Source organism: Pecten maximus, chromosome 9, assembly GCF_902652985.1.
Source record: "Pecten maximus chromosome 9, xPecMax1.1, whole genome shotgun sequence".
NCBI lineage: Eukaryota > Metazoa > Mollusca > Bivalvia > Pectinida > Pectinidae > Pecten > Pecten maximus.
In genome coordinates this window covers 10,358,374-10,383,641 of record NC_047023.1, presented here as the reverse complement: position 1 = coordinate 10,383,641, position 25,268 = coordinate 10,358,374, and the positions used below count along the sequence as shown (strand labels likewise).

At 36.6% G+C, this 25,268-nt stretch overlaps 2 protein-coding genes across 3 annotated transcripts; one reads left to right on the top strand and one right to left on the bottom strand.

Moving 5' to 3' along the window:
- Positions 1-821: 821 nt before the first annotated feature.
- LOC117334511 (mediator of RNA polymerase II transcription subunit 27-A-like) lies at positions 822-6,702 on the bottom strand. Its single transcript, XM_033894182.1, has 8 exons — positions 6,502-6,702; positions 5,945-6,083; positions 5,272-5,402; positions 4,908-5,001; positions 4,467-4,574; positions 3,353-3,394; positions 2,891-2,968; positions 822-1,792 (listed from the first exon to the last, which is right to left on the bottom strand). The coding sequence occupies exons 1-8, from the start codon at positions 6,678-6,680 to the stop codon at positions 1,655-1,657; spliced, it is 909 nt and encodes a 302-aa protein (XP_033750073.1). The 5' UTR covers positions 6,681-6,702; the 3' UTR covers positions 822-1,654.
- A 32-nt stretch (positions 6,703-6,734) lies between these two features.
- Positions 6,735-23,921, top strand: LOC117334510 (flap endonuclease GEN homolog 1-like). Of its 2 annotated transcripts, none has more exons than XM_033894180.1 (12): positions 6,735-6,820; positions 8,742-9,053; positions 9,693-9,876; positions 10,580-10,669; positions 14,047-14,133; positions 16,086-16,270; positions 16,474-16,532; positions 18,859-18,986; positions 20,841-21,064; positions 22,122-22,184; positions 22,704-22,820; positions 23,144-23,921. In XM_033894180.1, the coding sequence occupies exons 2-10, from the start codon at positions 8,878-8,880 to the stop codon at positions 22,177-22,179; spliced, it is 1,191 nt and encodes a 396-aa protein (XP_033750071.1). In that variant the 5' UTR covers positions 6,735-6,820; positions 8,742-8,877; the 3' UTR covers positions 22,180-22,184; positions 22,704-22,820; positions 23,144-23,921. The 2 variants fall into 2 exon arrangements, with proteins under 2 accessions (XP_033750071.1, XP_033750072.1); XM_033894181.1 differs by lacking the exon at positions 6,735-6,820 and adding an exon at positions 7,308-7,521.
- Positions 23,922-25,268: the final 1,347 nt, after the last annotated feature.

Here is a 25,268-nt window from a genome sequence, read left to right as displayed (position 1 = left end):
TTTGAATTTTGACAATTGAAGTTTACTGGCTAATTCTTAGAAAGTCTTTCGAAGATCTTCCTGAATTAAGCTCCAATCGGTCTCTGGTTGTAGATATATATCATTTTGAGACTAATTGGAAAACAAAATGATTAACAGGTTGTCATTTTGAATTTTGACAGTTGACATTTGTTATTGCTATTTTCGAAAATATTCATTGATCTTTTGAAAATTATGGAGTCTAGTGATAATTCGGTATGTTTTTAAAATGTATTTTTGCAGAAAATTCGACATTTAGACATCCACCTACACATGAAAAATCCTTAAACTATCAGAGAATGGAGAAGATTACAATACATATTTACATAATATAAACTTGGTTTGGTTTATTTTGTTTAATGTCCTATTAACAGCCAGGGTCATTTAAGGACATGCCAGGTTTTGGAGGTGGAGGAAAGCCGGAGTACCCGAAGAAAAACCAGCGACCTACGGTCAGTGCCTGGCAACTGCCCCACGTAGGTTTCAAACTTGCAACCCAGAGGTGGACAGGAGGGCTAGTGATAAAGTTTCAGGACACCTTTACCATTCGACCACCGCGGCCACAACAGAAAAAGTAGAAAGATGGGAAAGAGAGATCCCTGTAAAACTTTATAGTTGTAATTTTTTTTCTTCCATTTTCCAGATTGAAATGGAAATATTCATCCCAGAATATTATTTACAAATACAAGGTGAATGTTCCTCGATATCATAATTATCTAGGAATACTACCATAACAAATTTCAGAAATGATACACTACTTTCAGAAATGATACACTACTTTCAGAAATGACACAAAAAGTTTCTTCAGGTTTGTTTTCATTTGTTTATTGTCCATTTCATTCATCTCTGGCAGACTAACTCTCACATACAGCACCTGTACAGTATTAAAAACACTCACAATCACCCAGCTCTAATGGACCATCACTTGTTAACAAACACACCAGTTTTCACTCTCCTTAAAATGCATCAATGATCTTCCATTCAACCCTTCAACCTCAATTTGTGAAGAATCTGTCCTAATTTAGCACTGGTTAATATCCCAGCCCACTGTGATGGATACCAGTGAGCAAACGACTGGTGTATGCCTAAAAACCTAGTGTATGAAGGGGTAGCAAAACAGATTACGTTCGGCCTAATCATATCAAGCACTTCCAATGGGGTCACTTAATTTGCATAAATGACTGATATATGACAATAAGATGCATAGTTGATGTATGTGATACTTGCATCTACACAAACACATCAAAAGGAGTATCGTCACAACACATTCTCACCAGCATCTGCATCACACAACAAGGACCACTTCATTCAATGTTCAGTATTGTTCAACACAACATATCCTCATCTGTACCTGCGACACACAAAGAACACTTTAATGTTCAGTATTGTTTAACACAACTTGTCCCCACCAGAACCGGCATGACACAAAAAGGAACAGCTCATGTTTGGTTACTGTCCAACACAATATGCCGCTTTTGTATCGGTACCTGACAGCACAATTAGGACCTGTACATTCTCGTTGTCGGCATTATTTTCAAAATGATACCCTACTCCTACTGAAGTGTACAAGGTTTCACTTTTCTCCATGATACATAGTTCCAATATTGTCATATGCCCCCGTTAGCTAAACGTTCTGCTATGTCTGTCGGCAGCCATCATGTTGAGGTGTAGCTGTACGAAGTTCCCTCCACACTGGGGGGAAGGCCCCTTGGAGGTGCTTCCCACATTTCTGACAAGGAGCGGAGAATAGAGTCTTATAACTGTTAAACCACAGCTGGAAAACGAAACAAACAATACATGTATAGCTGTCAAATCTAGTGTTAACCAGACATCAACAAATACATGTACAGCTGTCAAAACTAGTTTCAATCAGACATCATCAAATACATGTATAGCTGTCAAATCTAGTGTTAACTAGACATCATCAAATACATGTATAGCTGTCAAATCTAGTGTTAACTAGACATCATCAAATACATGTATAGCTGTCAAATCTAGTGTCAACCAGACATTATCAAATACATGTATAGCTGTCAAAACTAGTTTCAATCAGACATCATCAAATACATGTATAGCTGTCAAATCTAGTGGTAATAGGACATCAACAAATCCATGTATAGCTGTCCAATCTAGTGTTAATAGGACATCAACAAATACATGTATAGCTGTCAAATCTAGTGTCAATCAGACATCAACAAATCCATGTATAGCTGTCCAATCTAGTGTTTACCAGACATCATCAAATACATGTATAGCTGTCACTTTTGCTGTTAAATCTGATATCATCATATACATATAGCTGTGATATCTATTGTTTGATCTAGAATGAAACTTAACACAATGTATGCTCTGCTAACAATTGAAATCTAAGACATCTCCAAGGAAGTCTATAAATATATTACAATACATGTACCTACGCCAGGTCTTCTCTCATATCTTGAGTTTGAACTCGTATTTCAAATCAAAATAATATCACTTTACGGTCAAATTAAGTATTTCTTCAAATGTCTGTGTAATAATTGCTTCTTTGAAATATCTGAATAATATTTTCATCGGTTGTTTATCTAAGGGAGGTAACTATCATAGAAGTTGTTAAATTATAAATATTCTTCCAGTAGGTAGGAATTTTAGGTGGAATGAGCAATGGTGCATTTTGTTAATAAATTGGAAGTTGTCAAAAGCTTCTTTTATTTTTCAGGAAAAGAAAAAACTGCATACTTGTCTAATGCTCCTGAATCGGTCAGTAACAACATTAATATAGATATAGTTTTTTAGTGTTTGTGACACAGAAACATTTCTTAAACTTCAGACACTGAAACCATTACTACAATGAGAGTAAAACATAGTTGAGAACTCTCAGCCTGTTACTTACCAGGAAAGAGCGTAGACTGAGGTCCGGCATCTGAGGATGGCAGAAGTGTAGGGTAGCAGCTGTCACCATATCTGTCACCTGTAATCACAGTTAATATAAGTAACTTGTGAATAGCTTAATTGTCAGACCAGATTAAAAAGAAAAAGAAAAAAAGAAGATCCATCTTAATAAAAATTCTTCCAACTGTTGTTAATTTCTTCATATTTTAAATTTTTATTAAAAATAATGATTTCAAAAAATTTTTTGCAAGTGCTCACATGCATATGCTCGACTCCGAATGATCGTAGATGTCCTCACAAGACTTGGTGCCTCACAACACCTATTCCTTACACAAAGCTTGGTTTAATATCAAAACTCTAAGTTCATGTTTTGACTATGGTTTTCACAATTGAACTTTTGGAAAATTTACACTACTGAAAAAATCAAAATAAACGATGGTTGATAACTTAATATCTAGCTTACCTTATTAAATACCTGATACCTGGAGCGTGACCACAGATCTACCTAAAACACAAAACAAAACTTACAGCTCTGTGCATCCTGCCAATACAGGAGAGACAAAAATCAAATTACCTTGTTCCAATCACATTTATCACTCAGAAAACTAAAATCAGATACCCTAACTTTAATCTAAGGAAAATAAGAGATCCAAGATGCATGGTTTTCTTTCAAAATGGTTCCCTGTTAGTTTGATATTTTTCTGCATTTTCATGTATCTATCTGTTCTATTGACATGGGTTTTTTTTAAAGCTTTTTGTTTTTATTTGTTTTTTTTTATTTAACTTTTGAAAAAAATGACTGCTCTTCATTTTTCTGGTCAAACATAAAATTGAACGAGCACAATTAGGGAAATAAAAAAGAAAGATCTACAAATAATCATTACAAACTTCAACTGTCAAAATCCAAGACTGCCACATATCAGACATTTTATTTACCCATCACTCACAAAATTGAACATGTACAACTACTGACAAAGAGGAACCATGAGATGAAAGAGAACATGGCATACATAATGAGAAACAATGGTAAAAATCAGTGAATCTTGAGCTATAAAATCCAAAGTAGCTATCTGTTGGCCATTTTCTCCCAATCAGTCTCAAAATTGAACATGCACACCTAGGATCAAAGGGAAATATATATACATGTAGGTGATATTTAAGAAAATAACTTTTCAAGAAATAGCAATAACAAGGTTTGCTCAAGGATGGGCAGACAGATCATGTATCACGAAAAAAGCGTGATTTGTCAAACCACTCTCCCATCTAGATCTGATGATGGTGGGCTATAAAAATAGTAGAAAACATATGGTATTGTACGACAGGAGCTTTGGTTTATTTTGTTTAATGTCCTATTAACAGTCAGCATCATTTAAGGACATGTCTGGTTTTGGAGGTGAAGGAAACCCGGGCAACCCAGAGAAAAACCATTTACTTATGGGTCAGTACCAGGCAACTACCCATGTTTTGAACCCAGAGGTGGAGGGCTACTTGTCTAAGGGATAAAGTGACCACTCGGCCACCGCGGCCTGTAATGGTTATATAAAAGTTAATAAACTGGTGATGTAGAGAGTATGTACCTTCCCTTCTGGTGTTAGAAAATCCTCAGAGTAGGCCTTGACAATGACAGACTCTATCAGCAGGCCACGCAGTACAATGAGTGCTCGCAGTGTCCGAGATAAGGTAATCTGTGGATGATAGAACAGATTTATTGATAGTCTCTCTTAGGATTGATTTTAAACTAGTTGAGACATCTTGTTGCCTCTTTTGATAATTTTTCTGTCAGAGGCATGTCTGAAAACTAACCAAAGAAAAGCTATGACATCTGATCAGCTTTCAATGATGGCATTCCTTTTTTTTCAATTTTGAAAGTTAGGTGTACAACAACTTTGGCACGTATCTTAACAGATGGTCAATGTTTGATAATTCACATGAATAAATAAAACCTTTTTCTCAACACAGTTTTTCTCTCATGTATAGCAAAAGGGATGTATATAGAATATAGATGATCCATATTTTACCTGCAGTACAGCACAGTTCCCCATGGGACGTGACAGGGTTATTGTCATATCTGACCATAACCGCTCTAATGCACTAATGCATTGATCCACACCCCTGAAATTATCAATTTCAATAATATAAATTATGTAATGATATTAAAATATAGGTTTATATAATCCGCAACTCAGCAGATGTCAGAGGAGCAAGATAATATTTACTTAAAATTACTCAATGATTCTGTAGTAATCTTTATGATATATGTTATAGCAACTTATTTTAAAACTCTGATAATTGATACGTGATAACTTTAATTCTAATTTATTATAAAATATGGTTTTGCTATTAAAATCTGAACATTAGAATTAACATGTAGACAGGCCTTACGGTGGAGGAATAGCATGGGCATGTGGTGTCTTTCTCTGTCGTTTGGTCGCCAAGGATTGTCCCCCTTGGTGTGTTCGCTTCAACTGGTTTGGGCTCAAGATTGCACTAGCATAGTCAGCTAGTTTATGAACCTAGAACACATCATGGAAAAACTATTCACTATTGCCATTAATCATAATTATACCAGGTAGTATAATCAACAAGCTTTAATCTAAACAATATAAGAAATAGTCATCTTCAAACATTTGTAACTAACAAAAGTAATTTCTATTGAGAATATTTTGATTTCATTATGATTCACTTTAAGACAGACAGATTATGAAATAGATCTAACACTATACATTTGTTCAAAGCATCCTTATACACATCCTTACACGTGTCTTGCTATTTGTGCTTTATGACTTCTGAAAGATGAACAAAGTGATAATGATTTATTTTGCAATGGGTTGCATTGTCTGTGCATTTTTTTTTTATTATACCCTTCCACGATGCACAAATATACTGACAACAGAATGGAAAGTAAAATGTGATATGTGATATGTTCTGTATTGTCTGATTAACAATCAAAGAACCTGTATTGTAACAAACAGAGCAAGCGTCACTTAATATCAAGTGAACATAATGAATTATCTTATTCTTATTTTACTTTCATGCATGACAGTACTGTAGATACCTTATTTGTCCACTTGTGAGCATGTGTGATCTGTGAGTAAATCGGGGTTTTGTCGTACACAGGGTCAATACCAGGCAGGGCACTGTTGGGGGCAGTAATATTCACACTGTTTAGGTTTGGAACAAGCTTTTCCAGGTCACTAAAGAAGAAATAAACAATGTATACAAAATGTTTTCAATTTGTCCTTTTAAAAATATATTTTTTGGCATATAAGACAAGTATACTGAATCTATGCATCATATCCGATAATGTACACTCAAGTCTACAACAGTTCATGGATAGGTACTACAATGTATAAATTAGATGGTGATATTTCTTTGTCCAGTCTGTTAACGTTGTAAACCTGACTTTGTTGAGTTTGAGTTGAATAATTATGCATCATTCTTGCACCTCATCAGTTGCTCTGTTGTATGTAATCAATACATCAACGTGACGTTATTTCCTTCCGGGTCCTGCCAACATCAGCTGGTACATACTTATATAGTAGTAGGCCTAGGCCTATTCAATTTCAATGGATTGATCTGCTAGTTTGAGTTTTAGAAGTGGATGAAACGTACCTGTAATTATCATTTACAGTCAATAATGCTTTTTGTAAATCATTTAGAGATGCTTTTTCGTTTCCCTGGCTGATGTGATAGCCATCTGATAAGTCAGAAAACACACGGGTGACGCTTGTTCGTAGTTTCTGTGTTAAACATATTGCCTGAGTAAGTCTATCCACCTCTGTGTCCGCCATTTTCTATATTCTGGAACTCTTCAATGTTTTTCTAAAATTAATAACACCCGAAATGTTCCGAAAGGTCGCGCGATAAGTCTAAACATGAACAAAACAGTGATGGCCAGCCGATTTAGACATATACAGTGCTGTATACACAGGTATAGCCCTACCCTTGACCATCTGTACGATCAAAATTATATTTAATATTGCTTTATTATGATCATTTTGAGCGATTTTCTCTTCAGTTTTCTATACGCCAAATTCTACACTGCGGGTTGTGGAAATTGCCATTTTCAGTTTTAGCTGATTTCAGCTATTCTAGGAGCCTCATTCTAGCTGGGTGCACCACAGGGGCATGTCTAGTTTTATTTTACAAAAAATAGTCAGAAATACCTATATATATTGACAAGGGAAATTTCCTATCGCCATTGAAATTCTGACCTAATTTTTTAAAACTTATTTTTCCGAACAAAATATCCACCTACAATGTACCTACATAATCCTACTACCGGGTCAATATATATAGGTATTTCTGACTATTTTTTGTAAAATAAAACTAGACATGCCCCTGTGTTCTAGCTTACCTCCTAGTAAAGACATGAACGAACATGAAATGACCTGAATCTTGACGTGAATGGGTTTTAAAGGTGTTCATTGATTATAAATGTGTTATTTCTCAGTGTTTTATGCAAGAAGGGGTGTTATTACATGTCGAAACACCATTTTCATTTGAAAAAACAAATTTGAATGATGTTTTTTAAAGCTCGATAAATGAGTCGAGGCTAATCGAAAGACAAACACGGCGGACCTGAATGGGATTGAGTGGACCTGAATGGGATTTTAGCAGTATTATAGCAAAGTTTGTATAATATTTTTTGTGCATAATGCAGGAAGAGATATTATTTCATAGTAAAATACTATTTCTGTACAAAAAAAATCATAGACATGGGACTTTGTGTATTTGACACGTCAACAGGTAAATTGTTTTGAAGTAGCTGAATCCAGCTATCGATAGTAGCTAAAATTGTATGTTTAGCTAGAATAGCTGAAATCAGCTATATACAATATGTAGCTAAAAGTGGAAGATTTCCCCAACCTTTGCAGGACAGCTTGCCATGCATACTTGATGCCCAGTTTTATTTGCATTCCTGGTCACCAGGATTTCATTGCCGAGCACAGTGTTTCACCGCGCAGTTCCAGCGATTACATGTACCTAGTCACCACTGCGGAAACTCACCACTTAGGAATACTGAGTGTGTGTTTGGTTTATCATGGTCCAAACAGTAAGCTGGACTGGTACCAGAGTGTCATATATTCCTGTTAATTTGGTAACCAGTACTTATATAACTATTTCATACCATCAACAGACTTTATAAGTCTATTCTGGTTGTTTGGTTACTGCTTAACCGCCCTTTCCACTGTGGTCAATATGTTCAGGTGATGTGAGCTGGGGGCCGGTGGTCAAGTGTGTGTATCCCCCTCAGTAGCCCGAGTTTCCTCTGGCTCTGACACCATGTCTGGTGTAGGGCCAGAGCGCAGCTAACATATCAAAATGTTGAATTTTCCGGCACCGTTTGGTGTCGCTAAAATTTTGGTGCAAATACAGTAAAATTTGATGTGACATAACACCTACCTTACATATATGGATAAATGAGATATTTATTTACCCCAGAACACCCATTTAGTTCCATCTAGGTGTTTTACTCAATCAATATAGACCCTTGCTTTAGACATGGTGTCAGGGCCAGAGGAAACTCCGCCTACCCCCTCAGGTGAGTCATGTCCTATCCAGAATGTCAGGTATGTCCACATGGCCGTACAGCTCCCTGGGATGGATATGGCTTTGGCTAAGTAGTCCTTAGCAGGCAGGTGTTGAACTCCATATTTTATACGCAAAAAAATTAGACTTTTGCAAATTATCTGTCCCATTGAATCACAAGTAAATCCTGATTCCAGTACTTAAATTTCTGTAGACCTGACAAGACTTACATTTGAAAGGAGCTGAGATAATTTCATTTGTACTTGCTTTTCCTTTTTACCTTCCAAACCTATTTTAGATCAAACTTTTATTTATTACAGATCAACAAGTCCTTTATGATGTCATATTTATAGTACACCTGTACACGTGTACTACAACTGCAGCCATTTCGATATGAAGATAAAGTAGAATTGACTCTCCATGTTGGCGTAGTAAAGTTATAACCCTATAACGACCATGGGTGTGAAGACTCTGTGGCCAGTGTTAGAGGAGGCTGTGGACAGTACAGACAGGAATGTCCCCATACAATCACTGCAGGGGAAACGAGTGGCAGTAGATCTGAGTAGCTGGATTATGGAGTTTCAGGGCGTGAAGGTCAAGGGTGCTAGTGTTCCCTCCAATTTGTACATTAGGTATGTACACTGGATTACAATTATATCTGATTAAATTAACTAAAAAGTTGTTCCTAAAATATAAGTGGCAATTTCTTAGACAAAGCTTTATTGTTCCTGTGTATTAATCTCAAGATGATCATGTTTTGGGGCTGATAATGACCAGATCAAATCTCATTTTATATTATTTGATGTTATTATTTGCATGAAGTTAAATTCCCAAAATTTATTATATATAAGCATTAGGGAGTTTGACGAGTTTCAATTGTTTGTAATGAATTACATGTATATGTTGGACAAAGGGAGACAATCTACGTGTATGTGTACAATATAAAGTTTGTTACATTCATAATTTGGTCTTTCACCAAGTCACTGATAATTCATTGTAATTCCATTTTTCTGTATTATCATTATTTCATTTTAGAAGTCTGTCAGGAAGTTCTTATTTCAATTTGATTTGTATGCAAGTCTTAAGTTGATATGCTGCATGGCGTGACTGGCAAATGCTTTTCCACCTCAAGCTGTAAAATTCTTTGTTATTAACTCTTTTGAAATGTTTCACCTTCATGCATATGGAGCTAGAGGGGGCTGCTACACTTTGCATTCCCTTACGCCTCATTTTGAATTTTTCTCTAAAACCTGTAATTAAATTATATTTAGATCTTTGTATTACCGTACCGTCGAACTGCTTGGATATGGTGTGAAATTGATCTTTGTTGCTGACGGAACTGCACCCAGAATGAAGGTTGCGACAATGCAGAGACGCCAGAAAGCCCAGCATGGTGGGGCAGCTGGTACATCAGAAGACACTAGCAGACAGCGCCTCAGGATGATGTCAGAAAAGGTATCGGAGCGTGTGCAGTTTAATCCTTCAATCTATGTATCCAGGCATATATGTTGTTGTTTGTATTTCTGGTACATAATATATACCTGAGTGATTGAGAGAGCAAGCCATGAAATATATACTATAGCCATGCAGTGAGATGAAGCCTAGAAATGACTGCAGTCTTGTAGGCAGTAAACCAGTAATGAAAAAAAAGGTGCAGAAATAGTTAATCACTTAATTTCCACAGGGTTAAGATGTTGTAGGTTTAGTACCATATGCAAAATAAAGATAGATTAGAACAGATTAAGAGAGAAGTATTCTTAATATTGATATTATTTTTAAAGGTACTAGCTATGTAGTGGTAATTCAGTTTTCCCTAAATTTGTTTTAAAAAAACACCTTGATCAGGAATGGATCTAACTATCCATAGCAAGTTTGGGATCTTCTGATAAGTTGCTGGGTCAGACCCATATATGTACAATATATTTGTAAACTAACGCCGGTCCTGACATTTATCAGGAGACGTGATGTACCGAATCCAATTTCCGAATATGAACATAAAAACCATCGAGACCAGTGTCTGTGTGATTTGTTCACTAGTTTGTCATGTTGAGGAATCCAACATGAATAGACATCATTAACGTATAAAATTACATGATACCATTATATTGTGTTACAAAACTTGTGTTGTGTTTAGAGGTTGTTTTCATGTATTTAACAGTGCAGGGAGCTGCTGACCTACCTAGGCCTACCATTTCTATACAGTGATGGTGAAGGGGAGGCTTTGTGTGCTTCTCTTAATGCTCAAGGGGTAGGTAACTCTTGACCTTACAATGATAGGTATGGTTTGGTTTGTTTTTGTTTAACGTCCTATGAACAGCCAGGGTCATTTAAGGACGTGCCAGGTTTTGGAGGTGGAGGAAAGCCGGAGTACCCGGAGAAAAACCACCGGCGTACAGTCAGTACAATGATATGCGATATTATATCAACTACATGTATTACATAGATACATATAGATTTATTCTGACAGCATACATAAAATATGTACAGGATTTACATCCTTTAATTGTCAGCTCGTAATAAAGTTACTGAAATAATAAACAATTGTTTAGTTCACAGCTTGATTTTCTCTTTGAAACAGTACTTTTATGGCTGGTTTTTCCAATGTTCATCAAGTTTATATTCAAATTGTTTAATTGATTTGGCATTTACAACATCAAATGGGAGACTATTCCACATATCAACAATTCTCTGCGTGAAAGAATATTTTCTGACACCTAAACTTGAGAATCCTTTTTGTATTTTAAAGTTATGTCCACGAGTGATTGGCCCTACATTTACAGAAAAAACAATATTATATAACTGATTTGATACTCTGCTGTGATGATGTGATTTTAGCCCTATCGATCATTATATAGTGAGCTAGCTATAGACTAGAGTGTAAGTTGAAATTTTCCCAATAATACTGTAGTGATTTATATAATTAAGCTAATAAATTCATTTAATATAACTTGTATTACAATGTTCGTAATATAACTAGATTAAAGAAGAAAGCATACTAAAGTAGAAAATTTAAGGCTTAATGTTAATAGCTCATCAGTAACACCAAACCTTCATTGATGGTGTAGGTTTTTATCGATATTCTCATATCAATATATTTCACTCTGTCTGGTACGATTTATGTAATTTGGCATAAAGTTTGTACATATTGTGAATGTTACAGTTTTTAGGTCACCTGAGACGAAGTCTCAAGTGACCTATTCTAATCGCCTTTTGTCCGTCGTCGTCCGTCGTGCGTCGTGCGTCGTGCGTCCGTAAACTTTTTACATTTTCGACTTCTTCTCCAAAACCACTTAACAAAATTCAATGAAATTTGGCAGAAAGTTTCTATGGCTGAAGGTCAACAAAATTCAATGAAATTTGGCAGAAAGTTTCTATGGCTGAAGGTCAACCAAAATTGTGAATTATATGGTCCCCACCCCCCAGGGGCCTGAGGGGTGGGGCCAAAAAGGGTCAAATTGACTGAAATTTCAAAAATCTTCTTCTCTACTCTCAGATATGGTAGAATCAAATACTCTTCATAGATGGAAGGGTCTTAAAGTGTTTTACCAAAATTGTGAATTTCATGACCCTGGGGTCTCACGTTTGCCCCTGGGTAGCTAGGGGGTAAACTTTACTATAGTTTATATAGGGAAATCACATTTTTGACTATTATTTGTTGGATTTGTATTGGAATTCATTCTAACTTGGTTCAAATTATCAGCATGGGGTTACAGTTTGATGTTATGTACATGTTGGCCTTGGTTGACCCCCAGGGACTGGTGGGCGGGGCCAAAAAGGGTCAAATTGACTGAAATTTCAAAAATCTTCTTCTCTACTCTCAGATATGTTAGAATCAAATACTCTTCATAGATGAAGAGGTCTTATGGTGCTTTACCAAAATTGTGAATTTCATGACCCTGGGGTCTCAAGTTTGCCCCTGGGGAGGGGGTAAACTTTACTATAGTTTATATAGGGAAATCACATTTTTGACTATTATTTGTTGGATTTGTATTGGAATTCATTCTAACTTGTATCAATTTATCAGCATGGGATGACACTTTGATGGTATGTACATGTTGGCCCTAATTGACCCCAAGGGGCTGGTGGGCTGGGCCAAAAAGGGTCAAATTGACTGAAATTTCAAAAATCTTCTTCTCTACTCTCAGATATGGTAGAATCAAATACTCCTCATAGATGGAAGGGTCTTAAAGTGCTTTACCAAAATTGTGAATTTCATGACCCTAGGGTCTCATGTTTGCCCCTGGGGAGGGGGTAAACTTTACTATAGTTTATATAGGGAAATCACATTTTTGACTATTATTTGTTTGATTTGTATTGGAATTCATTCTAACTTGTATCAAATTATCAGCATGGGATGACACTTTGATGGTATGTACATGTTGGCCCTAATTGACCCCCAGGGGCTGGTGGGAGGGGCCAAAAAGGGTCAAATTGACTAAAATTTCAAAAATCTTCTTCTCTACTCTCAGATATGGTAGAATCAAATACTCTTCATAGATGGAAGGGTCTTAAGGTGCTTTACCAAAATTGTGAATTTCATGACCCTGGGGCCTCACGTTTGCCCCTGGGTAGGGGGTAAACTTTACTATAGTTTATATAGGGAAATCACATTTTTGACTATTATTTGTTGGATTTGTATTGGAATTCATTCTAACTTGGTTCAAATTATCAGCATGGGGTTACAGTTTGATGTTATGTACATGTTGGCCTTGGTTGACCCCCAGGGACTGGTGGGCGGGGCCAAAAAGGGTCAAATTGACTGAAATTTCAAAAATCTTCTTCTCTACTCTCAGATATGTTAGAATCAAATACTCTTCATAGATGAAGAGGTCTTATGGTGCTTTACCAAAATTGTGAATTTCATGACCCTGGGGTCTCAAGTTTGCCCCTGGGGAGGGGGTAAACTTTACTATAGTTTATATAGGGAAATCACATTTTTGACTATTATTTGTTGGATTTGTATTGGAATTCATTCTAACTTGTATCAAATTATCAGCATGGGATGACACTTTGATGGTATGTACATGTTGGCCCTAGTTGACCCCCAGGGGCTGGTGGGCGGGGCCAAAAAGGGTCAAATTGACTGAAATTTCAAAAATCTTCTTATTTACTATATGTTAGAATCAAATACTCTTCATAGACTGACCCCATAAGGACTGATGGGTGGGGCCAAAAAGGGTCAATTTAGTTGGCCGAAATATTTCAAATCTCAGGTGACCGTTAAGGCCCTTTGGGCCTCTTGTTTAATATTGAATTATTCTCACTAGAGGTACATTGTGGCTTAAATCTTGTGTCTTCATTAAATGATGAGGCTTTGACCTCACAATCACCGCGCCGGACATCTAAATACATACCAATATTGATACAATCAACAATATATATAGAATGGTGAAAATGACTGGAGCATAATAAGAACCAAAAGGAATTGATAAAAAGTGCATCTGCATCACCTTCACTCTTTGCATCGAGGGAAAATAATCAATACCTGGAGTATCAAGGATGGTGTATCTGTGTCTCTGTGTGGGCAGTTATATGTTAAAATTTTTACAAGCTATTTATGTATTACAATAGAAAACCAAATGTATCAACTTTGTTTTTTTTTCCATTTGTGACCTGCATGGTCAGCTGGTCGATGGTGTGATGACGAGTGACGTGGATGCTTTCCTGTATGGAGCTACAACAGTATATAGGAACTATTGCTCACAGTCGGGGGTAAGAGTTAATCTGAGTTTTATTTTCACCGGAGACAAGTCTCAAATGACTTCTTTTAATCACCTTTTGTATATTGTGGTATTTTGTATGTTGCGTGTCTGTAAACAATTTACATTTTGGACTTTGGATTTCAATGAAAATTTCCAGAAACCTTCTGTGGTCAAAGGTTTAACCAGGGTCTGAGGGATGGGCCGGGGCAAAATGGGGTCCAATTGACTAATCTTCTTCTCAAAATCCAAATAAGGTAGAATCAAATACTTTGCATACAGTGGACCCTCGATAATCCGAACACCTTCGTTCCCAGCCCAAACCGTCCGGATTACGAGTTTTCCGGACTACCGAATTTCGTCTACCAGGTCAAAAACAATTGTTGTGTAAGAGTTATCTCCCTTGACTCTATACAATACGGGACGTTTTAATGACGTTTCATAAACACGTCTAATTGTCAGTCTTTTTAAAAAATAAATATACTTATGTTCTTGATATGATTCTTGTTTTCTTTTATTTTGTAGAAACTAAAAAATAAACAATGTTTTTAAAAGAACATGTGAAGTGAAAGTTGTTTTATTTATAGCGGACATATGTGACCTACAAACAACACACATGGGTTACGTCCCAGAGGTTCACAAACGAGTAGAAATTACATACGTTAAATACCTGAAATGAAAGACCCACTATGTACAATGTACGTTTTTTTACGTAAATTATGAACCTGAAATGAAAGACCCGGTAAATGTACCATGTGTGTAATTAATAACATGCATCTTTCAATGAGTCGTCATTACACGTAACGGTGTTACAAGCCGATATCCTTGTTTACCCAATACAATTGTTAGTGATGTTAATTACCGATAATAAATTTATTATATGCATTTGTGATTGATTAAGTATCGTATCACATACTGTATGTTAGTGAATTAATTATTGCTAACTACGAAATAGCACTATGTAAAATAACTATAATAGATATTGTACGTCAAGTTGATAAAAGCAAGACCAGTCTACACTATAAAACCCTTTAATACTGAAGCATTTAGGTCGATCGTAAAGAAAGCAATGTACCGTTATAAAAACAGAGCTACATTGTAACACAGGTAAACACCCGGGGCTATGACCTGGCAGCGGTCGCTATGACTACGCACAGTGTCAAGCGATAGTCTGTACAGCTGTCGACACGGGTGACTTGCCCGACATTTTTCTCTCCTCGTGGTGAAAAAATCGTCCGGATTATCGGGGGAAATTTACTAATGAAAAGTACTTTCCGTTCCCAAAATGGGCTTCCGGAATCGGAAACCGAATTTCCGGACTGGTGAGTACAAATAACGTTACGGAAATCCGTTCCTGTGCTATTCCGTCCGGACTGCGAGTTTTCCGGACTATCGGCGTCCGGATTATCGCGGGTCCACTGTATATGGAAGCTAGAGTCTTAAGGTTCTTTTAAATTACAAAATCTGTGAATTTTATGACCAATGGGTCTCACATTTTCCTCTGGGGGGGGGGGGGGGCTAAACTGACAATAGTTACTATAAGGAAATCACATCTTTGAGCATCATTTGTTGATTTGCCATTGGAAAAAAACTCAAACTTGGTTAGAATTATCAGTATGGGATGGCAGTTTGATGGTATGCACATTGGTTTTAGCATTGCTGAACTCTAGTTCTATGTGGCTAAATATTGCTGAACTCTGTCTTTGTGGCTAAATATTGCAGAACTCTAGCTCTGTGTGGCTAAATATTACTGAATTCTAGCTCTGTCTGTGTGGCTAAATATTGCTGAACTCTAGCTCTGTGTGGCTAAATATTACTATGTGTGATTGCATAAGATATATAAAGTTGACTACAATTAAATCCACAGTACAAACTAAGAAGGCAGATCCTACAACTATAATGTAAAAGATATGATTACTAATGAAAAATGAACTGATCATCCCATTATACAATACCTTTTTCCAGGTTGTTGATGTGTACACAATGGAGAAGATTCAGGAGAAGCTGGGGTTAGATCGGAGAGCCATGGTGATGATTGCATTGCTGGTGGGATGTGACTTTTGTGAGGAAGGTTTGGAAGGTGTTGGGATCAAGAAAGCTCTGACATTGATTGATGACATAAAAAAGCTGGGACAAGATCCTCTTGACAGGTAGGTGTACTACCAGATTGAAAAAGAGTACTACTTCAATGAAATTTATCAATATCTTCATAATACAGCTCTTTCTTTGATTGTATATATGTATATATATGATATAACTGCATTATCATATCATTAAATAGCTCGGCCAAGAGATGTGATGGCTTTGAGTCAATTGAAAACACAATATGTGTAACTTGGTTTTATGTTATTAGACTGCGTGGATGGAGAAGTAATGAAGATCTTGACTCAGAAAAACATTGCAAACGTAGAGGTAAGCACAAGCAAGAAATAGAGGTTAGTACATGTGTAAACAAGGTAAGTACAGGTGTTTACAAAGTTAGCACAGGTGTAGACAAGGTAAGGACATGTGTACACAAGGTAAGGACAGGTGTACACAAGGTTAGCACAGGTGTTTACAAAGTTAGCACAGGTGTACACAAGGTTAGGACATGTATACACAAGGTTAGGACAGGTGTAAACAAGGTTAGCATAGGTGTTTACAAAGTTAGCACAGGTGTACACAAGGTAAGGACATGTATACACAAGGTTAGGACAGGTGTAAACAAGGTTAGCATAGGTGTTTACAAAGTTAGCACAGGTGTACACAAGGTAAGGACATGTGTTTACAGGGTTAGCACAGGTGAACACAAGGTTAGCACGGGTGTACATAAGGTAAAGACAGGTGTACACAAGGTTAGCACAGGTGTATATAAGGTTAGCACTAGTACTGGTGTATACAAAGTTAGAACAAGTGTATACAAGGTAAGCACAGGTGTATACAAGGTTAGCACAGGTGTATATAAGGTTAGCACAGGTGTATACAAGGTTAGCACAGGTGTACACAAGGTTAGCACAGGTGTATATAAGGTTAGCACAGGTGTATACAAGGTTAGCACATGTGAATACACAGTTAGAACAAGTGTATACAAGGTTAGCCCAGGTGTATACAAGGTTAGCACAGGTGTATACAAGGTTAGCACAGGTGTATACAAGGTTAGCACAGGTGTATATAAGGTTAGCACAGGTGTATACAAGGTTAGCCCAGGTGTATACAAGGTTAGCACAGGTGTATACAAGGTTAGCACAGGTGTATACAAGGTTAGCACAGGTGTATATAAGGTTAGCACAGGTGTATATAAGGTTAGCACAGGTGTATATAAGGTTAGCACAGGTGTACACAAGGCTAGCACAGGTGTATATAAGGTTAGCACAGGTGTATATAAGGTTAGCACAGGTGTATACAAGGTTACCACAGGTGTATACAAGGTTACCACAGGTGTATACAAGGTTAGCACAGGTGTATACAAGGTTAGCACAGGTGTATACAAGGTTAGCACAGGTGTATATAAGGTTAGCACAGGTGTACACAAGGCTAGCACAGGTGTATATAAGGTTAGCACAGGTGTATATAAGGTTAGCACAGGTGTATACAAGGTTACCACAGGTGTATACAAGGTTAGCACAGGTGTATACAAGGTTAGCACAGGTGTATATAAGGTTAGCACAGGTGTATATAAGGTTAGCACAGGTGTACACAAGGCTAGCACAGGTGTATATAAGGTTAGCACAGGTGTATATAAGGTTAGCACAGGTGTATACAAGGTTAGCACATGTGTATATAAGGTTAGCACAGGTGTACACAAGGCTAGCACAGGTGTATATAAGGTTAGCACAGGTGTATACAAGGTTAGCACAGGTGTATACAAGGTTAGCACAGGTGTATATAAGGTTAGCACAGGTGTATATAAGGTTAGCACAGGTGTATATAAGGTTAGCACAGGTGTACACAAGGCTAGCACAGGTGTATATAAGGTTAGCACAGGTGTATACAAGGTAAGCACAGGTGTATACAAGGTTAGCACAGGTGTATACAAGGTTAGCACAGGTGTATATAAGGTTAGCACAGGTGTACACAAGGCTAGCACAGGTGTATATAAGGTTAGCACAGGTGTATACAAGGTTAGCACATGTGAATACACAGTTAGAACAAGTGTATACAAGGTTACCACAGGTGTATACAAGGTTAGCACAGGTGTATATAAGGTTAGCACAGGTGTATATAAGGTTAGCACAGGTGTATATAAGGTTAGCACAGGTGTATACAAGGTTAGCACAGGTGTATACAAGGTTACAGGTCTAAAAATGGTTAATGTGTGTAAACAAGGTTAGCACCAGTGTTGACAAGGTTATCACATGTGACATGATGTCTAAACAAGGTTATTTCACAAGGTTAGTACCAGTGTAAACAAGGTTAGCACAGGTCTGAACAAGGTTAGGACTGTTATAAAAAAGGTTAGCACCAAAGTGGACAAGGTTAGCACAATCATGTCTATTGTATCTATTATTTATTCATTTGATTGCTTAACTAAGACATCCTAGGCCTCTGATATTTAGGAACCTGACTGAAAATGAATGACCTAAAATGAGTAATTGGTAGGGTTATATTTATATAACCAAACATCTGAATGAATGTTACTTGGTACACTACTTTCCTTTATTGTAACGTGTAATCTTAATTTTATAAATTGTTGTTGACATTATTTTGTCCTTATGTTATACTGACTAACCTATAACATAATGTCTATGATATCATGTAGGTGAAAACACCAGTAACAAGTTGGCCTCCCCTACCAAGCTATGTCTGTGTTCCTGGCACAAGGAGTACAAGTTAGAGTTGAAGATCAGGGAAAAGGCACTGGCAAATGAATCCTTTCCAAATAAAGAAGTAAGTTATAACTAGATAGTGGGCTATACAGTATTGTGTCTGTTAAAATTGAAAGTACCTAAAAACAAAAACCACATAATGAGCTGAAGGACTCGATGACTGCATGCATGGGCTGTACAACTTTCAAGGTGGTCATTGATTGAAAATTAATCAGGCGACCAAAATATGGATCTGATGCCCAACACAGGGATTAAGTAGTCAAAAATGTGGATCATGTGACCAAACATGTGGATCATGTCACCAAAAATGTGGATCAGGAGACCAATTAAATTGATTAAGAGACCAAAATATTGATCAAGTGACCAAAACAATGTGGATCAGGAGACCAAAATAATGTTGATCAGAGGACAAAAACAATGTGGAACAGGTGACCAAAACAATGTGGATCAGTAGACCAAAACAATGTGGTTCAGGAGACAAAAACAATGTGGATCAGGAGACAAAAACAATGTGGATCAGGAGACAAAAACAATGTGGATCAGGAGACCAAAACAATGTGGATCAGGAGACCAAAATAATTTGGAGGAGTGGATCAAAATAATGTGGATCAATCGACCAAAACAATGTGGATCAGGAGACAAAAACAATGTGGATCAGGAGACAAAAACAATGTGGATCAGGAGACAAAAACAATGTGGATCAGGAGACAAAAACAATGTGGATCAGGAGACAAAAACAATGTGGATCAGGAGACAAAAACAATGTGGATCAGGAGACAAAAACAATGTGGATCAGGAGACCAAAACAATGTGGAGGAGTGGATCAAATTAATGGATCAGATGACCTTTTCTAACATTTTTGTGAAAAAATCAAACTCACAACTAGCACATTTATTGTATGTTGAACGCTTTAATTTAAACCAATCTACAATCAACCAAATTGAACTCAATTTTTAAAAGAGCTGACTTTAATGTTTGAACAGTCAGGTTCAAGATAAATAAATAAACTTGATTTGCAGTTTATAGTACAGGCTGGCTAAATTTTCAGTGTTTTGATTGGTTGAAAATAGACAGGCAGTTGAAATGATGAGGATTTGTATTTGACAGAGATGTATAAGAATATGTTGTAAAACTGAAAGATAGCCAGGGAATAATCTAGGTTTTAGGGCAAGAAGCCCTCTGTAGAAATAGAAGGGACATATAGTTACTAATTGAGTGATGAAGGGGGAAGCCAGAGCTAAAGTAAGTGGATTAAACCATTTTAGGACTAGCTATAAGGGGAGTCTATGCTGAGGATATACCCACTAGAATTTTTTAGGAAAAATAGGATGCAAAATGAATCCTAGAGACAAATTGTCTTTGACTATATTGATTCCAGGATCACAATTTATGTAAATTTGATATAGTACACTTTTATATGTACATGGATGTGAATTGTTCAAATAATATTGTACATTGCTTAATTATGACAGGAAATGTCCTGTCGTAATCGTAGTCTAACTGTCAATGAACAGGTAATACTCTGTTATTGAAATGATGATAATTACTCGTTAGATAATACATATCTCCAACAGTGTTTGCATGATGCTACAAATGTACATTTTAAAATGTACCGCTGTTATACAGTTAACTTTGTGTTTCTTGTGTTTGTTTAAAGCACTTATTTATTTCATACTTCATTTATTTGTGTACATACATATGTATTATCATAACTACCTTGATATAAATAGGTAATATAGGTATTATATTTTACTCATGGTGACTAAATTTTTAAAGGAAATAATTAATTCACCTGTTTTAAAATACAAGCTATCATAAATTATTTAGTCTTACAGATTTTGATTTTCCTTTTCTGAATTTTAATGACTTTATTTGTTTTACATTTAACATGTATGTTTATTTTTTATACTCTTAGATAATTAAGGAATATTTAGAAGGCCATCGACATTTGGAATCATCCCCTCTAACCTTCAACCCAATTGATATATGCGGGGTAAAGACATTCATGACCAGATTTTTCCGTTCTGTTAATTCAAAATTGGGGGAGTTTTACTCCAATTTTGCCTTCGTCCTAGTCCAACTACAACTTCACAACATGACGGAATTCCTCACCGAATCTTCAACTCTTACTCCTCTAAGGTAAGCACAAATACAAGCACCATCTATAATTAGTCTCTTACCAGTGAAACCTTGTGGATGAGGGTGGGGGGGGGGGGGGGGGTATTTCCTCCCTGTCTGTCCGTTCATCTGTCAGTTTGGTTTGTTTTTGTTTAACGTCCTATTAACAGCCAGGGTCATTTAAGGACATGCCTGGTTTTGGAGGTGGAGGAAAGCCGGAGTACCCAGAGAAAAACCACCGGCCTACGGTCAGTACCTGGCAACTGCCCCACATAGGTTTTGAACTCGCAACGCAGTGGTGGAGGGCTAGTGATAAAGTATCGGTACACCTTAAGCACTTGGCCACGTGCACCGTCAGACCATCAATTCTGTATTCCATACTTTTCCCAGCTATATTGCTTCAATCTTGGTGAAAGTTGGTATGTAACTTCAGTATGAGAAGCTACAGATCAAGTTTGAGTTTCAGGGTTTTTGGGGGAAAGGTCAAGGTCACTGTTACTATTTTTGATGGGGCCAGTAGGGGACATGTTTTGCTTTATATGCTTTGTTGGGTGTATTACTAAATGTATTTATCTGAAGATATGCCCATGTCTGGTAATAAGCCCACCCTTGATCTATTGCGATTCAGTCCAAAACAAAATCAAACAAATGTTATTTTCACTGTTCTGCAATAAACCTGTTCTCTCTAAATCTTGAGTGAATTTTTATTCGTTGGCTCCTGGGTTTATTATAGGATATATACTGTGCTACTTAGCAATGATGTTAATCATATAGATTGTAAGATACCTTCAACCTTGTTATAATAAATGTAAGAGGAAGTTATCAGTACAGTACAAGTATTTCACTCATTATAAACCCAGGGTCACGGATACATATATATATGATCCCCATCTCTGTATTATCTACATTTCTTTTAAATAATCATGTACATTTCAAAAATACAAAATATTCCGGACCAGTTAGGTGGAAAGCTTTGATGAATAAGAATTTGATTTAAACCTCAGCTAGGAAAGTGTTGATGATTAGTTTTGAATATCATAATGTTCTACACTCTTACATGTTTAATTTATCTACCCAGAATAACAAATTGTCGCAAGAGACAGACAGTTCCCCACTTGGAAGTTCGAATGGTCTAAACTAGGTAAGTTTTCAAACAGTTATTTTTTTTCCTTTTACATGTTGATCTTGATACTAGATATCATGAAAAATGTGAATGCTGTCACACATATGCATGTATCTTAAAATGTAATTAACTTCAAGGAATCCAGTAGACCCTTGAGAATATGTTTTTGACTCCCCCAAAATCATATTTGGATATCTTGGAATTGAAGGGACATGTATATTTTTGGATGTATGCTTTGACCCTTCAGATTTCTGAGAAAAAGTTATTTAAATTCTGAAATTGCTAAAATTAAGAGTCAACTTGATGCTCTCAATTTGATATTTTATATGGCATGTTCCATCACATTCAGCACCCAGGGTGCTCTTAAAAATAAATAAAGGTGTGTTGATAAGGATAATGTAAATAAAGTCCATCAACTGCCTTCAAGTTGAAAGTTACTTCAAGTTGATGGATATATTTAATTGTATTAGTCATTGACGCTTTACTGTAATTTATAATTTTCTACTGATTAATTGATTAATTTATTTTTTTGGTTAGCTGAAGACAGAGAAACAAGTCAGAATTTCTACATAGTTACATCCGAAACCACTTGTTTCCGAAAAAAATTTCCAGATATGGCAGCTGCGTTTTTACGAGAGGTAGAAAAGAAAGAAGGTATGTGCCTGAGTATTATAGTTTTCGGATTGTCTTAGCTAAATGTCAGCCACATTTCAAAAAGTGGCTGATACAAAATCCTAGTTTTGATAAATATACTGTTGAGCCGGTAGCTGTCTTGTTGATTCTCAGCATCCTACATACATTGTAACTGACTTTTGTTGGGTCTCTTCTTGATAAGTACGCCCTGGCCACTTCTAAACAGAGCTTTGATTAATTGTGTTGATTAATCATGCACAATCTTTCATAAACTTGATACTTTTCTATGTGTTAAGATCAATGGTTTAGAAAACTAATTTTTCTACATTGTGTTCTTTATTCAGATGTTAAGAAATCAGGCATAAAGAGGAAGGCAGGAAATCAGGATGGCTGTCAACTACTTACAAACTTTTTCCAGTCTAAAAAAAATTGTAAGTGATTGAGTTCAGAAAACACCGGAACTGACTTGGCAGCTCGCCCACAGATGGGTACAAGTAGGCCGCTAGCTCACGAAGCACACCAACTGTCATATACTCTTGAGAAAGGGAGATGCTACAAAATTGGAAATTAAAAGTGTACAGTGGATTAGTTATACACTGAAAAATTTTAAAGAATACTTCTCCACTTATATGTAAGGAGATCTGGTGATTTGATGATGATATGATGAATTTATTTTGTAAGGGCTGTCATGGTAACCCCAATGTCAGTATGCATAATGAATTGGATGAAGTGATTGGAAAAGCTTTTATATTAATTCAACTTAATTTAACTCAATTTTTTAATTGTACTTATGGTTATTTTGATCTAGAGCACACAATATTGATAGCTTCTATACTTGTAATTGTGCATTTTGATTGTACAATCTATGTCCCAGAGTATTTCATGTTGTCTAGTGGCTGCCCATGTGTTCAATCAAATTGATCATTTGACATTTTCAACAAATCTTGCTTCATCAACGTGACATGTTGTTGTAATTTCCTAAGTAAGAGCCTGGTTATTTTCAATAGTTTTACAATTTTTCATACATCATGATATTTTTCATAATTTTTAGGTCACCTGAGACGAAGTCTCAAGTGACCTATTCTAATCGCCTTTTGTCCGTCGTCGTCGTCCGTCGTCCGTCCGTAAACTATTTACATTTTCGTCTTCTTCTCCAAAACCACTTAACCAAATTCAATGAAATTTGGCAGAAAGTTACTATGGCTGAAGGTCAACCAAAATTGTGAATTATATGGTCCCCACCCCCCAGGGGCCTGAGAGGTGGGGCCAAAATGGATCAAATTGACTAAAACTTCAAAAATCTTCTTCTCTACTCTCAGATATGGACGAGTCAAACACTCTTCATAGATGGAAGGGTCTTGTGGTGCTTTACCAAAATTGTGAATTCCATGACCCTGGGGTCTCACATTTGCCCCTGGGGAGGGGGTAAACTTTAGTATAGTTTATAAAGTGAAATCACATTTTTGACTATTATTTGTTGGATTTGTATTGGAATTCATTCTAACCTGGATAACATTATCAGCATGGGATAACAGTTTGATGGTATGAATATGTTGGCCCTGACTGACCCCCAGGGGCTGATGGGCGGGGCTAAAAAGGGTCAAATTGACTGAAATTTCAAAAATCTTCTTCTCTACTCTCATATTTGGTAGAATCAAATACTCTCCATAGATGGAAGGGTCTTATGGTGCTTTACCAAAATTGTGAATTTCATGACCCTGGGGTCTCATGTTTGCCCCTGGGGAGGGGGTAAACTTTACAATAGTTTATATAGGGAAATCACATTTTTGACTATTATTTGTTGGATTTGAATTGGAACTCATTCTTATCTGGTCAACATTATCAGCATGGGAGAACAGGTTGATGTTTTGCATAAATTGGCCCTGACTGACCCCCAGGGGCTGATGGGCGGGGCTAAAAAGAGTCAAATTGACTGAAATTTCAAAAATCTTCTTCTCTACTCTCATATTTGGTAGAATCAAAAACTCTCCATATATGGAAGGGTCTTATGATGCTTTACCAAAATTGTGAATTTCATGACCCTGGGGTCTCATATTTGCCCCTGGGGAGGGGGTAAACTTTGCAATAGTTTATATAGGGAAATCACATTTTTGACTATTATTTGTTGGATTTGTATTGGAACTCATTCTAACCTGGTCAACATTATCAGCATGGGATAACAGTTTGATGGAATGCACATGTTGGCCCTGACTGAACCCCAGGGGCTGATGGGCGGGGCTAAAAAGGGTCAATTTAATTAACTGAAATATTTCAAATCTCAGGTGACCGTTAAGGCCCTTTGGGCCTCTTGTTTTTTTTTATATTTTTCATACATTTTGATAAAAGAATGTATGGAACATCTGCATGTGACAGATGTATGTTGTTTCCCCCATGATACTTTTAAATCATTTAGTTAAACATGCCATACGGTATACATGTTTATGTTGAAATATGAGGAATGTTGAAGTG